Raw genomic sequence first — 15,763 nt, 5'->3', positions numbered from 1 at the left:
CAGGGCTCTCTGTGACCTTATTTTTGCTGTTTGTTGTCCTGTCAAGCCAACTGACAGGCGTAACTGTGGAGGAGACAGAAGGTGGTGTAGTTCAGCCCTACGTAGATTTTATATTAGCATAGAGAAATGAGAAGCACTTGGGTCAGCTGCGAAAATGCAGAATTTGAGCAGATCGTCTCTTCTCTCGCCCTCCGAATTCCAGCAAGTGAACCTCAACTGAGACTCTCTGAATTTGTGGGCCCAAATCATCGCTCGTCAAAGAGGGGCAATCTGTTATCCATATCAGCTGATTACTTTGGGTTGGAAAGGGAGTTAAGGTTGAATATTTCGTGGCAGGACTGACCAGTTACATCCTGAATTCTCTGCCCCTCCACTCCAGGCCAGAAAAAAATCAACTACAACCTTACCACGATTGGCAGCAGCCAGTGTTAGGATAGTAAGCCTAAAAAAATCACAACCACTTACAGTACTATTAGTCCTTTTGCAATCAGTGAGGCTACACTCATGTAACTGATTAGGAACAATATTTGTCTTGAGATTAATCGACTATAAGGCTGCAATGCTGTACCCACTTACTGGGTCCAACTGAACCAGGTGGGATTTACTTCTGAGTCCAACTGAACCCAGTGGGACTTACTTCTGAGTAGACATATATAGGGTTCAGGATTCAGTTGGTTTTGGGCTGGGTGAGGAAAACAAAATGGACTTCTATTATTGTGCTTTGAGGAGCCCTGATAGTTGACCATTGTTCTTCCATGTTTTAGTGTGGAACAGCAGCCATGGAATGCATGAGACAGTACATTGGTGAAGTTTTGGATTTTATTGCCGATATGCATACATTAACTAAATTAAAGGTGAGTATAGCATTCAGACACATCAGTTGAAATGATGTTATTGCCTCCTTATGGGAGTTCTGCATTCCGGCCAGCCATATAGTTGGGAGAACCTATAGATGCTTTCTGAAAGCTCTTGCCATGTTTTATGGGAGAGTTGAAAAAGTAGATTCCTACAATAATGATTATAGAAAGGGTGACTGTATAAGCAGAAAAAAAGACTGCAAAAAGCAAAAAATAGGGACCAGGGTTCACAGGGGTGTCAGGCCTCATGCAAATAACTTGTGTTAGGCCAGTGGAACTGCTGAGAATTGCTTGCTGTGCTGAAGCAGGAAGCAGGGCCTTGTTGGTGACTGCACCATTTGAAACTCCCCCCCCCCAGAGGTACGGATGGCAACTTCATTGTTGGACTTGGATTATTTAGTCCCGACAGAGCAAACTTTTGGAGGAGTTGCCTGTTCTGGGGTGTCAGGTTGCCCTGTTCTGCCCTGTGTAAACTGTATGATCTGATTTCCAAATTGTATTTGCTTTTAATTTATTGGGTTTTGGTGTGTGTTTGTTGCACTTTTGGAAGTTGCTTTGGGGCCCTTGGTGAAAAGTGTTCTCTATAAGTAAATGAATAAATTCAACTCCAAACACTCATAACTATCAATAAACAATAACAGTAGCGGTTTTTTTTTTAAACTCCAATCATAACCAAAGCTCACTCTCAGTCAACCAGCTCAACCAAAGACTTGGGCAAACAAATGAGTCTTCACCTTTTGCAGGTATAATAAAGGTATTTGATAAATGGAAAGAAGTATCATATAACCTGGACATTCGCTCTTTAGTGCAGCCTTTAATGCCCATCATTTGTAGTTCAAAACATCTGGAGTTGGTGAAAGCTGCTCTAGTGAACACAGTGTTTTCATATAAACAGAACAGCTTCCTTGGCCTTCTAAATGCCTTTAATCACCCACATGTCTTACTTTCAATACCCTCAATATGCTGAATGTCCTTCCACCACAGAGTCACATGAAGACATGTTCCCAGCCATTGCATGAGGACACTTTTGGTGGGCATCTGAAGGTCGGTTTAGCCCAGATTGCTGCGATGGAGATCTCGCGTGGCAATCACAGGGACAACAAGGCTGTAGTTCGTTACCTCCCTTGGCTATACCATCCTCCATCTGCAATGCAACAGGGGTAAGGAAGTATCGACTGCAAACAGTGTAACGTTAAGAGCTTTAAAATGCACCACCAGATGGGTGTGCCATGATGAGGGGTGAAAGTGGGGAGTTGCGTCCATCACTTGTAATGGCAAATGTGGTCTCCGGGAGGTGAAGGTAGCCGATGGGTCTCAACCCCTCAATGAGTTAGGGACTTCCCCTGCATGCGAAGATAGGCTTCCCTGGACCCAGCAATGGGTCCAACCGTCAAGAAGGTGGTTTCTGCACATGCTGTAGAGGGAAGTGAGGGGCAGATGAGGCTTCTCAACCTGGGAAGGTAGGCCATCTGGGAGAAGGAAAACGCTGATCCTAAACCTCATCTGCATTGTGGGTTCTTTTCGGGAGAAGAAACGGCTCTGCACCAAACCAGAGTGGAGTCCCTAAGACGATGGTGCCTTCTTCCGGCAACTCCTATGGCCAAGCCAGTGCCAAACGTATTGCTCTGCTTTCCTTTGGACCACATCAGCAAGGCTTGTCATCTGAGCAATTCAGGACTGCCTAGCCTTGCACCTCAAAGAGGTCACTTCAGTTCACCCCCGAGCTGCACTCCATTGTCTCTTGAGACAGATGGATGGCAGCAACATCATCACTATGTACACACTAGCTGGGGAGCAGGAAAGAAACTGAATTTTCCTAGAAACAAAACATTGCAGTTTGTGTTACTTCCCTTCAACAAAAATGACATATTGAGAAAAGACATCTGAATCTGCACCACAGTTCCAGGGGCCAGGTACAGAGGCCTGAGGGCCATGTTTGGCCCTCCGCCGGAGGTTCCCCACCCAATTCACTGTTTGAAACAAATGGATCACCTGAAAAGGCATGTTAATATGTACTTTGCTCTTGTTTTGCATCCATAATACAGTAATGCTCATGCATTTGTTAGCATAATAATATTTCAAGGCATGGGGAATAAAGCCTTTGGGATAACAAGACACTGAAATGCATTTTCTTTTCCAACAGGCCCAAAGAATTCATTGAATGCGTATCTCATATTCGTTTGCTCTCGTGGCTCCTGCTGGGGTCGCTGACGCATAATGTCATCTGTCCAAATTCCCCTTCGACATGTATGCCCATTCCACTGGACGCTGGCTCTCATGTCGCTGACCACCTCATTGTGATCCTGATTGGGTTTCCAGAGCAGTCCAAGGTACAAGTATTCTGCTGGTTGTGCCTAAACAACATTTGACTATATAGATTTCAGCCTAATTAACCTGAATAGCTGCCTACTCTGCTGCCAACTTGCCTGGGTAATTAAGATCCTTGTCAGAGCTACTGCCCCTTGACAGTGGATGCTAAGAAGACTCTGTAGCTGTTGCACAGTCTTTTGATCAGAGGCTGATGGTCAATAAAGTTGGGTGAATCTGTCAATTTCCGTTTCTCATTCCCTCCAGCCTTAAGTTCAGTTCTCCACTTTAGCCCTCGTGAAAATTCATCAGCGTCTGAGTACAAATTTCTCCCAGTAGGTTTGTGTATAATTAGCCCTAATATACAATTTTTATTTTATTTTTTGCAAAACAGAGGTCCTTAGCAGAATGTACTTTGGGGCATTATTTTTAGTGTTTCATTGCAAACTTTGTCCTAATATATGCATATCTGTGCACACGGCTTGCCTGGAGAATTGCGTTACAAAATTTGAAGGAGCTTGAATTTCAAAGGGTGGCTGTGTTTCACTTTGCATACTGTTTTAGAAAGTGTGAATTGGGTAGGCTCATCTTTAAACGAGAACTGAATCAAGATGTCATCTGCATGCAGAAGTTCCCAGGTTCATTCCCAGTCATCTCACATGGACATGGCAAAGGAGGCAGTATAAGAGATTAAAATATTGAACGTTTTGTGGAGGAATGGAGCCTTTTTCTCTGGAAAACATTAAAGTCAACAGAAGCGGGATCAGGATCTGAAATAGCAGTGGATGGGAAATGGATAATGAATTGAAATAAGGGGGAAATAAATGAATAATTACTGTAATGAAGGGGAAATGTAATTGATAAAGTATGTTATATAACACAGCAGGAAAGAGTGGTTATGGAAACACCTGGGAGAAAGGGTGGGAACTCAACTTGTAAAAATTCTTTTAAATTTGTAGTTAAATTGTTAAAAATCCTTGAAACTCAATTTTAAAAATTGGAGGTGGGGAAATCCCTGCCATCTCCAACGAGAGCTGGAAATGTTTCTACAGTAGTACCTCGGGTTACATACGCTTCAGGTTACATACGCTTCATGTTACAGACTCCACTAACCCAGAAATAGTACCTCGGGTTAAGAACTTTGCTTCAGGATAAGAACAGAAATTGCACGGCAGCAGCAGCAGCGGGAGGCCTCATTAGCTAAAGTGGTGCTTCAGGTTAAGAACAGTTTCAGGTTAAGAACGGACTTCTGGAACGAATTAAGTATGTAACCAGAGGTACCACTGTATTCTAAAACCCTGCAGAGCTCTTGCTAGTGTGGACAGGACTGAGCCTAACAGACCACATGTCTGTGTTCCCAGCTCCCATCAGCCTCAGCAAGCATAGCCATTGGTCAGGAATGATGGGAATTGTCATCCAACTAAATCTGAAGGGCACCAGGGTGGAGAGGCTGTTCTAAACACTCCAATATTCTTCCATTTCCTTTCTCTCCCTGTTCTAACAAGCTCTGTGGTTCTGTGAGTGTTTCTTTTTCACTTTTAATGGCCTTCAGCTTGTCTATCCTTTTGCCTAACTCTAGCCTGTGAATTATAAGCCTGCTATTTCAATATGAATGAGTTGTCATATCGCTCACTGACAGGGAAGGAAAATCTGAGGGAATTCTTGACAGAGCCATATTTGATTAGGATTGCTTTGACGGGCGGGCGTGTTATTATCGGACGAGGGAATTGTCATGCTCTGGTACTCCGGGGCAGGGTGTGCGCATCCCATAATGCACTGCTGGAAGGGAAAAGCTAACGCTCCCCACTCCCCGGTTCTCTTTTCTGCAGACGTCCGTCCTGCACATGTGCTCCCTCTTCCACGCCTTTATATTTGCTCAGCTGTGGACGGTGTATTGCGAACAAGCGGCGGTTGCGCCCACGGTGCAGAACCAGAACGAATTCAGCTTCACCGCCATCCTGACCGCCCTGGAGTTCTGGAGCCGAGTAACCCCGAGCATCCTCCAGCTGATGGCACATAACAAGGTGGTGAGTCAGAGGCAGTGAGCAGAGCTAGGCGAGATCCCACAAAGCCCCAAGCAATAGATAGACCAGGCATAGGCAAACTCCGGCCCTCCAGATGTTTGGGACTACAATTCCCATCATCCCTAGCTAACAGGGCCAGTGGTCAGGGATGATGGGAATTGTAGCCCCAAACATCTGGAGGGCCAGAGTTTGCCTATGCCTTTAGATAGACCATTTGAAAATGAAAATCTTAGGGCATGCACACATGCACACAACTGGCAGCCAGAAGACTATAGGGCTATATAGCTCAGTAGTAGAATAAATTGCATTTCCAGGAGAAAATCTTGCAATGTGGCAGCACGCATGCTTTGAGACTCCCTGGCTGTTAAGCAAGCGCCCTCGCAACATTTCATAAATAAATGGAATAAATGCATAAATATTGCTTTAGATTCCTGCTGAAAGCTTATTATTATTATTATTATTATTATTATTATTATTATTATTACCCTGCTGGGATACATTTATTTATTAAATTTATATCCCAAAGGTGCCCAACATTATTAGGGTTGCCATATTTTGATGAGCAAAAAAGAGGACACATTTGCCAACTTCTGCTTTTAACTATGGATCGCTATGGCAACTCTACCTGTGAAAAAGAGGACGTGTCCTGGAAAAAGAGGACATATGGCAACCCCACCCAACATGGACTCCCTTGGGAGGTGGTGAACTCTCCTTTCTTGGAGGTTTTTAAGCAGAGGTTGGATGGCCACCTGTCATGGATACTTTAGTTGAGATTCTTGCATTGCAGGGGGTTGAACCAGATGGAATTTAATTGGGTTGTTCTGAAGTTTAATTAAAATATCCAAATAACGATGAAGGAGGCTACCAAAAGGGTTTAACTTTATCAGCAATATTGAAAATTCCATGGCCTTTTCGTTATCGAGTTACATTTGCCTTGGTTTACCTTTATATTTACATCACATAAAAGTTAAAATGATATTTACAACCCAAGGCTGGGAGACATCCCCCTGCCCTGTATGCCATGTTTTATGCTTTGAAGATTACATATTCATAGCTCGCTGCTGATTCAGAATGATAAATCACTTTGGATGGGCAGGGAATAAATAGGACCTAGATAGCAAGTTAACTTCAGAGAGAATCCAGTAAAAAAAAGTTGTGTTTTTTTATTTTAAAAAATCTGGCCCTGCTATGCATGGCGGTTGTCCTGGATGGGCTGCTTGAAAAGCCTTTTCAAGGTTAATTGAAATATACAGAGCATCATTGGGTTGCACTGGTGGAAGCTAAAACTGAATAAAATCTCTTAAAGATTGTCATGGCTATGTGAAAGGTAATGTTGGGTTTCCACTTCTTTACTGGATATTCAATCTGATGTGTTGATGGTTCAAGGCGATAGCTCAGTAGGTAGAGCATGAGACTCTTGATCTCAAGGTTCGAGCCCCACATTGGGCAAAATACAGGTGAAACTTGGAAAATTAGAATATCGTGGAAAAGTTCATTTATTTCAGTAATTCAACTTAAAAGGTGAAATCAATATATGACATGGCTCCCCAAATCAACAGACTGTGGAAACTTCACACTGGACTTCAAGCATCTGTCATTGTGTGCCTCCCCATTCTTCCTCCAGACTCTGGGTTTCCAAATGAGATGCAAAAGCTGCTCTCATCAGAAAAGAGATTTGGGGAGCCATGTCATCAGCTGGTGTTGGTCCACTGTGCTTCATTAAGTGCAGGGTCAACACAGCTGTCTACCAGGAGATTTTGGAGCACTTCATGCTTCCTTCCGCAGACGAGCAGGACTTTGACACCTGCCCACACTGCCAAAAGTACAAAAACCTGGTTCAATGCCCATGGGATTACTGTGCTTGATTGGCCAGCAAACTTGCCTGACCTGAACCCCATAGAGAATCTATGGGGCATTGCCAAGAGAAAGATGAGAGACATGAGACCGAGCAATGCAGAAGAGCTGAAGGCTGCTATTGAAGCTTCCTGGTCTTCCATAACACCTCAGCAGTGCCACAGGCTGATAGCATCCATGCCACACCGCATTGAGGCAGTAATTGATGCAAAAGGGGCCCAAACCAAGTTCTGAGTACATATGCATGCTTCTGCTTCTCAGAGGTCCAATATTGCTCTATTTGCAGTCCTTGTTTTGCTGATTTCATTTAATATTCTAATTTTCTGAGATTGTTAATTTGGGGTTTTCATCAGGTGTATGCCATGATCATCACAATTATAACAAATAAAGGCTTGACATATCTCGCTTTGCATGTCATGAGTCTATCTCATATATTAGTTTCACCTTTTAAGTTGAATTACTGAAATAAATGAACTTTTCCACGATATTCTAATTTTCCGAGTTTCACCTGTATCCCTCCATTGCAGGGGGCTGGACTGAATGATCTTTGTGGTCCTTTCCAGCTCTACAATTCTACGATTCTGTATTGCTTTCATTTAAGTACCATACTAATGAATCTAGGTTAATCCCATCAGTCTCAGTTTTTTTGGTGTGTTTTGCTTTCATGACAATACAGCACTGAGTATTTACTTTATTTCAACATCTTTCCCCCCTCCACAGATGGTAGAGATGGTATGTCTCCATGTGATCAGCTTGATGGAGGCTTTGCAGGAATGCAATTCCACTATTTTCGTCAAGGTAGGTCAATTCTCCATTGAGAATACTTTTTCCTTCTTCTTTTTTTAAGATGGTTAGAATCCAAAATCCTGTGCATCCAAAAGGAGAAATTGCAGTCAACAGAACTGGAATTTTTCCTGTGCTCCAAGTAGCATGCAGGACAGAGATTCCTTCATTCATAATAGAGAGGAAATAACTCTGGTGACTGGGTTCAGCTGGTAAAACAGCTTTCGGTACAGCTTTCGGTACAGCTTTCATGTAACTCAGCTGTATCCTTTCCCCAAAACAATGTGGTTCTTAGGAAACTTGGGTCAAAGAGACAAGGGGAAAATATAAGCAATTGTTCTTCTCTGCTTTCTTCCAGCCTTTTTACCAAAAAGCTGCCTTTGTTCTTCAAAAGGTAACATCTGTTGCCAACTGATGGGCTTTCTCTTGGAGCATTAGGTGGGAAGAGCCATCAGAACACATGCAGAAAATTTATTTTTTATTTTGTTTATTTAACATAAAATGTTTTTGCCGAGGGAGACCCCATTCCACTGTCCTAACAGCTTTTACCATCAGAAAGTTTTTCCTGATGTTTAGTTGGAATCTCCTTGTAATTTGAAGCCATTGGTTCGAATCCTACCCTCCAGAGCGGGAGAAAACAAGCTTGTTCCATCTTCCAGGTGACAGCCCTTGAGATATTGGAAGATGGCTATCATATCTCCTCTCAGTCTCCTCTTTTTCAGGCAAAACATACTCCGCTCTTTCAACCGTTCCTCATAAGGCTTGATTTCCAGAATCTTGATTGTATTGGTTGCTCCTTCAACTGCCTTCATCCCCAGTCGCTAGCTGGGGCTAATGGAGACAGCTTCTGCACCCCAGTTTTCTATAGGGTTAAACACACCTCTTTCGCCCCATGGGGCATACAGCATCCTAGCTGTTTGGCTTGCTGCCTGCTTGTTAGGGATCCAGGCTTGTCCATCTCTGCTTCTGTGTGTAATTGACAGTCACTGCAAGGGCAAAGCCATCTTCCTAACATTTCAAGATCTCGCCTCCACACTGTAATGTAGTTGTGTTCTGCTCTTCACTGGGATTCCCTAACCAGTGCTGTTGGTAATTAGGGACAACGACCCACTAACAGAACACAGCCAAGTATTACGCCATCTGGTTTGGTCAATGAAAGCGCATCCTCTGGAGGGTGGTTTATCTCATGCTGTCAATACTGATTAGGTTGTACACGGAGCTCTAGGGAGCTTAATTGGAAAATTGCAAATCTTGATGCCATTTGGAGGAGCGCTTTAGAACAATATGTCCAACTCCTTAAATAATATGGGAGAGCGCGGATAACATGTCAAAAGGGCCTTCGGACTTGAAGCGAACCTGGCACACACTTAAAAATAAAATAAAAACAACAACCCCAAACAAATCAACCGTAGCAGCCCTCTTCGTTTCTTCCACAGAAATCTGAGCTTAGCAAATGCCAGAAGCAGGCACAGTTAGCAGATGTGATACAGGCATGTCTATGTGCTGAGAAAAATGTGGAGGTTTGGCTGAACACCATCCTCAAGGTATTGCAGGTTACAGGTGACGCCTCCTGTGTGTCACAGGAGCATGTACAGAAAAGTAGGCCAATGGTGGGCACGACCACCGAGGGCAAACTTTTGCAGGACACATGCTGACTGTGGGTGGAATGAAGCCAGTAATGTTCCCAAAGCCCAAAGAGGTGACTATCCCCTTTCCACCCCCCTCACACTCTTGCTCTCTCCCTCTTCTTCCCCACCCAGTGGGCAGGTGGGGAGGGACAGATCACTCTTGCCAGAGATCTGAAGTGATCAACCACAGAAGGTGTGTGTGTGTGTGTGACCAAGGGCTGTATGAAAGTTGAGAGCGGTATTAGGTTAGGGTTGCCATATTTTGAAGAGCAAAAAAGAGGAAAAATTTGCCGACTTCCGCCACACCTGCTGAAATTCCCCTTTCCACGCACACACCTCCTGTTAAAGGTGCAGACACTCCTCTCAGCCTTCTCACCTGGAGAGGCTGCTGCAGATTCCCCGGTCCTCTCACATTCCCGAAGACCAAAGCCTTCCTATCCCTTAGCAGAAGTCATTTCCCCCAGCTGCTGGCAACTCCATGTGCATCGTTCTCACCCCACACCAAGACCCCTGCTTCCTCCTCCCTCCCCGCTTTCCAGTTCCCTGGCCACCTGCCACCCTCCCCAGCACATTCCCAGCCAGCCCCAGGGACCCTCTCTCCATGCAACCCCTCACTTTTAGCACCCAGCATCCTCAAATGGATATATTCACAATCGGTTTTCCTGCTTTACCTACCCCTGGTTTCCCAGGTCCTGGTCCAATATTCTAACCTCTTCACCACCATTTTGCATGTAGAGCAGATGTTCTGCCACTGGGCTACGGCAACCCTTCTCCATCTTCCTAAAAAAAAAGGGGGAGGGAGCCACCATGTACAGGTCAATTTAAATTGACCATGTGACAGCTGCCACTGCTCAGTGGAGTTGGTTGCACGGCCAGTGGCACGTCACATGGACTGAGTAGCTCTTTAAACACCTCTGCAATTCCCTCCCCTGCCTGTCAGTTCTGGAGCTCTGGAGACAATTGCATAACCCCGATGGCACCCTGCAGTACATATGCAGTTGCAGGCACCATGGGGAGCAATTTGAAGCAGATTCCACACCATGGCAATTTCACTGGAACTAGTTGCAGTATCTTTACAAAGCAGAAATGAGGGGGAAATTGATTACAAAAATCTCAGCAAAAATGTGTTTTTAAATAAAGTTTAAAGTCATTTATAAATATCTCTTTTTTAAAAAAGAAAAATGCTCTTGTTTTTCTGGAATATTTAAACATCAGTTTATTAAAAGATTTTACTTTTTTAAATAAAAGACATGGCACAGAGCACGGCTTAGCCTGCAACATTCCCTGCAAATGTTTGTTGCACTACCTGTGAATGAATGTTATCAGCAAGGTTTATGGTTTGTTCTTCAGACTAAGAAAATTAGTCACATCCTCTTCTGACTGTGTGTAACTATAACAACATGGTGACTGTAATGAATTAATTCTCACTACGCCGAGGAAAATAATGCAATTTCTGTCTTCCATCAGCTGATCCCGATGTGGCTGCCAATGATTCAGTCCAATCTAAAGGTAGGCTCCCCACTTCCAGCTGCCCAACTTCAACCTTTTCCCCATGTATTTTTATGTAAGAAAACATTGAATTTTGTGCCCAAATTCATCATAAGAATTCTGGATTATTTGTTTATTGCAGTTATCCATTGCTTACTACAAAAACATATCAAAGCAACTTGCAATTACAAATGCATACATGATACAAAATGCAAAATACGTCAAAAAGATAGAAGGGTAATTCATAGACTAAAAGTGTCCTGCAATTACACTGAAAGTACAAATCCTATCCCACTCTATTAAAAGATGGACACCAAGACAGGCTTGGGTATCGTCATACCCTATGACCCTAACTGAATGCCAAATGCCTATGTGGGCATGAATGTATTTGCCTCTTGGCTAAAAGCTGGCAATGATCGCATCAAGCACTCCTCCCTAGGAAGAGCATTCCACTATTTGGGGAGCCACCACTAAAAAGGCCCACTGTCATAATGCCACCCTCAGCATCTCCCTCAGAGGGGGAGCACAAAGAAGGGAGTAAATTATTAGTTTTTATTTCTTTATTCAGGAATATTTACACCTCACCTACTAACCAAAGTTCTCAAGGTAGTTTACAATACATTAAAATACAATAAATTAGGCAATGGTGCAGTAGTCACTACAGCTGCATCTTCTGGCCTAGGGCTGACTGTTGAAGCAGCTAGATGTGAGTCCCATGCAGGACAAGACTGCTGGTGTCTCTCACAGCCCTGGCCCTAGTAGGAGGTGCTGGAGAAGCAGAGATGTGTGCCTCTGGGGTCTCAGATGTTTCTACATGAACTGAGACTCTAATAAGTTCATCCTCAGCCATGTCGTTGTACCTTTGCCCATTAGGGACACGAGTGGCGCTGTGGTCTAAACCACTGAGCCTCTTGGGCTTTACAATCAGAAGGTTGGCGGTTCAAATCCGCACGACGAGGTGAGCTCCCGTTGCTCTGTCCCAGCTCCTGCCAACCTAGCAGTTCAAAAACATGCCAGTGCAAGTAGATGAATAGGTAATACTGCGGCAGAAAGGTAAATGGCATTTCCATGCGCTCTGGTTTCTGTCACAGTGTTCCATTGTGCCAGAAGTGGTTTAGTCATGATGGCCACATGACCTGGAATGCTGTCTGTGGACAAACGCCGGCTCCCTCGGCCTGAAAGTGAGATGAGCACCACACCCCATAGTCACCTTTGGCTGGACTCACCTTTACCTTTTACCTTTGCCCCATGCAACCCAGGACAAGGGAGTCTGGGGCTAAAACAGCTTGCAAAAACTCCCCCAAACAAAAGCCTTTCCAAGAGATGAAACAGATGCAGCTCCTTCAGAATCCGATAAGGAATCACTGAACTTCCACATGGCTCAGCCTCTCAGGGCCATGCAAGGGAAGGAAACCAGAAGGCCAAGGAAGGGAACTTTAGAGAGCAGCACAGATAATCAAGCTGACTCAGGCGATTCTCTGTGAAGCCTCAGTTAGGTGCACAAAGCAATACAAAGGCAGCCCCTTGAGGAGCCATGCGGTTTGCGCAGCAGAGCAGGAAGCTCTGGGAGAGAGAAGCAAAAGCACTGGTTCTTTTGTTGACATGTGGCTACTGAAAACTCATATAGACCTGGATGAATCATCTGAAATGGAGGGGACTCCGTCCTTTATAAGAGCCACACTTATCACAGCTTCATTGTCTTGGGTTGTGGCAGCTAGAAAAGTTGTTATTTTTGCAGGCCTGTAATAAATAGGGCAGTGCATTGGATTCAGAGGAATGTAGGAGTGTAGCAGGATGCTTCAGAATTATACGGGGCTCATCAGAGGTGAAGCGGGATTTCTATGAGGAGGCATGAGGCGAAGAAAGGACTTTGTGGCACCTCTGCAATCCAGACATAAACAATGCTACAGACATTAGTGTTTGCATGAAAGTCCTGTCTCCTGCATTTACCAACAATGCCAGGGTGAGAGGATACGGGGAAGACAGGGAAAACATGAGCAGACTGTGACTGACAGGTCTAGCATGCAACCAGAGGGAATGATTTCGTCAGTGCTGTCCAATTCCAGTTCTGGGGGTGGGAGGGGGGGGAGGAAGTAGCTTTGCTAGAGTGCAACTTGCATCTCTTAAGTTTAAGGAAGATGCCAGGAAGGGAAGTAGAGGGGAATGATTTTACCCTGGATGGTAATTTGTTTGAGTTCTTCCCACTCCAAATTAAACTTTTAAAGTGCTTAACACAAAGGCCCCTGCACCTCTTTGCATTTTGGCAGGTTTTAAAGCAGCTCACATTAATAAGGAGACTACAGTAGAGGGAAATGTGGGTTTTCGCCCCTGTCTTATGCTGGGCGTGAATATTGATTGTTTTATTTCAGAATGACATTGTCTTAAACAATTGTTTGAAAGTTGATTTTTATAGCCCATGGTTGAAATCCTTTTAAAATAAAGAAAATGACTGATATATCAAAACAAACAATTCAATTCAATTCAAATCTTTATTATGGTCATAGACCAGCATAAAAGGGTGGGATATAGGCATTTAAAATCTGAAAAGCGTTTTGGAAAGCTAAAAGGTATTAAAACAGAAGGTGAATATGAAAGTCTATAAGAATTTAAAAGAAGCTAAAAGAAGGGATAGGAGCATTGGGTGGGTGTGGAAGAGCATAAAAGGTTGATACATAAAAGACTTTAACTATTAATTTACAGAGCTCTCTGATATGTTCATTTAATCCAACAAATTAAAAAAACAACCCCACCTTTTGTATATCTTAACAGCATTTATCTGCTGGGCTGCAGCTCCGCCTGCAAGCGATCCAGAGCAACGTGAACCATCATAGCCTTAGGATGCTGCAGGGATCGGGCCAGATGAACACCAACTTCACCGTCCTCCGCAAGTGGCTGCAGTGCACCCAGTTTAAGATGGCTCAAGTGGAGATCCAGTCGTCTGAAGCAGCCTCTCAGTTTTATCCGTTATGAACCGGGCAGAACCTTCCAGAACCTTCTGCTTAGACTAGCAATAATAGGGCTAAAAGCTATAAGACTAAAGGCCATCCTTAAAAACAGTACTGTAGCTACACTTTTTTTTCTTCGTCTGGTAGGTGTATACAAATAGCGGAAGTTAGTGGTCTGGTCACATCCACTCCTAACCACAAATACGTACTTGCTCTTGTGGGTAGCAGTCCAGTGTCCTCTTCACATTGAGGTTACACCAAATGAGGGAGGCAGTGTGCCTCTGAATGCCAGTTACTGGAAACCATAGCGGGTGAGAGTGCTGTGGCACTTGGGTCCTGCTTCCCGACTTCCCATAAACATCCGGTTCGCTGCTGTGAGAACAGGATGTTGGAACAGATGAGCCATCGGCCTGATCCTGCAGGCTCTTCTTATGTTCTTCTGAGGCCTGTGCGTAGCAAGATGTTAAACTGTGTGTGCTTCAAAATTTTTCCTCCTTCCCTACCCCCACCCGACCCTAAGAAATTACTCTTCCCCCTGCTTGTTACTTTTAATATCTTTCAATCCCACCGTTGTTTGTGCTCACCGATACCAAGGAGTGCTCTGTGCTGCTATTTTAAAACAAGCAGGGTTTTTTAGAAACCTCCTCAGTGCTTTCTTGCTGCTGTCGTCGTCTTGGAACTCAAAACTCAGTAATGCAATAAACCTTGTCACTTTAAGATAGTGACCCTATATAATGAGGATTTTTGCAGGCGTTCTTTCTTTTCTCTTTTCCAAAAGGCGTTGGCCACTTCAAAGCGTGACTGGTTGCCAGAGAGGCAGGCCCAGAAGTGCCCCTTATAGAGTAACCCTATGCATATCTGCTCAGACGTTAGGCCTATTGAATTCCATGGGACTTAGTCCCAGGTAAGTGTGCCGAGAGCTGCCACTTTACAGAGAAGGTGGAGAAGGGGTTGTTGAGAGAATCGAGTTGCTGGGATTGCACCAAGCAAGGCAAGGGGTGGATGGGTGGAGGAGCTTTATTCCTCCTCCTTCTGTGGGACATCTGCTCTAGGCTCCATGTAGGTCTCCTCCTTCATCGGGGAAATGGGAGGACTTGGAATCATGCAGATCCAAGGCTTCCCCCAATCTGCCCCTGCAACACAGCCTTCTTGGGCTTTTCCAGCACCAAAGGAGCAATGGAGGTGGATGTTTGCAATGAGGAGGCCCCTGGGAGCGGACTTCTTCCCGTGGCCACAGACCTCCCTCTCCACTGGTGAGGGTGGAGAAGGCTGCATCATCAAATGACCCCTTAGCCCCCCTTCTCTGGGAGCTTCAGGTTGCTCCTTTGGCATCCCAGCAGAGAGAAAACCTTCCACATTAACCGCTTGCCAAGGGAGGGCAGGTGAGAAGGCCGTTGGAAACATTAAGGGTTCTAGAGTCAGTTCTGGAATTTTGCTTTGGGGGATTGGAGAAACCTGAAACCAGTCCTGCTTGTAGAGAGCATTCTTACAAAAGTGCACTTAGAAATTAGGTGGCTAAACAGTTGTCCTTTTCATTTTAAGTAAATTAAAGTGCTTTAACATTGTTTCACCATTGGTACTTCCCTGCAGTCCTCAAGCTACTAAGCATCCCTCTGTATACTACCTTGTATAGTAATCCTGTATCTTATTCCTTCTTAAATACTTGTATACTGTAAGATTTAAAACTAGTCCCATTCCCGCGGTCACTAGGGAGAACACAAACTTCCTAGCTTCCCCTGGGAAAAAGGTTTGGGATTGTAGATTTGCATATAGTACATAGAAATTATAGAGTCACTGCATAGAAAGCGATGTTAAATATTTTTAAAAAGCGAATTTTAATAGCCTTGAGACAGACTGATCTGCTGAGATGTATAGAG

At 44.3% G+C, this 15,763-nt stretch overlaps 1 protein-coding gene across 7 annotated transcripts in view; it reads left to right on the top strand.

Moving 5' to 3' along the window:
• UNC79 (unc-79 homolog, NALCN channel complex subunit) overlaps nucleotides 1–14,704 on the top strand; it is a 131,500-nt gene extending 116,796 nt beyond the window's left edge. For 6 of the 7 annotated variants that reach the window (XM_081857342.1, XM_081857343.1, XM_081857340.1 and 3 more), the window contains 7 exons: nucleotides 765–854; nucleotides 1,842–2,017; nucleotides 3,001–3,187; nucleotides 4,994–5,191; nucleotides 7,763–7,840; nucleotides 10,921–10,962; nucleotides 13,711–14,704. In XM_081857342.1, coding sequence (XP_081713468.1) covers nucleotides 765–854; nucleotides 1,842–2,017; nucleotides 3,001–3,187; nucleotides 4,994–5,191; nucleotides 7,763–7,840; nucleotides 10,921–10,962; nucleotides 13,711–13,911 — 972 coding nt within the window. In that variant the 3' untranslated portion in view covers nucleotides 13,912–14,704. The remainder of the gene's footprint in view (nucleotides 1–764; nucleotides 855–1,841; nucleotides 2,018–3,000; nucleotides 3,188–4,993; nucleotides 5,192–7,762; nucleotides 7,841–10,920; nucleotides 10,963–13,710) is intronic. The other variant, XM_081857339.1, reaches the window with a different exon arrangement.
• The last annotated feature ends 1,059 nt before the right edge of the window (nucleotides 14,705–15,763 follow it).

Source organism: Podarcis erhardii (genome assembly GCF_964252035.2).
Source record: "Podarcis erhardii genome assembly, chromosome: 1".
In the NCBI taxonomy this organism is placed as follows: Eukaryota; Metazoa; Chordata; class Lepidosauria; order Squamata; family Lacertidae; genus Podarcis; species Podarcis erhardii.
This window is presented reverse-complemented; position numbering and strand designations above follow the sequence as displayed.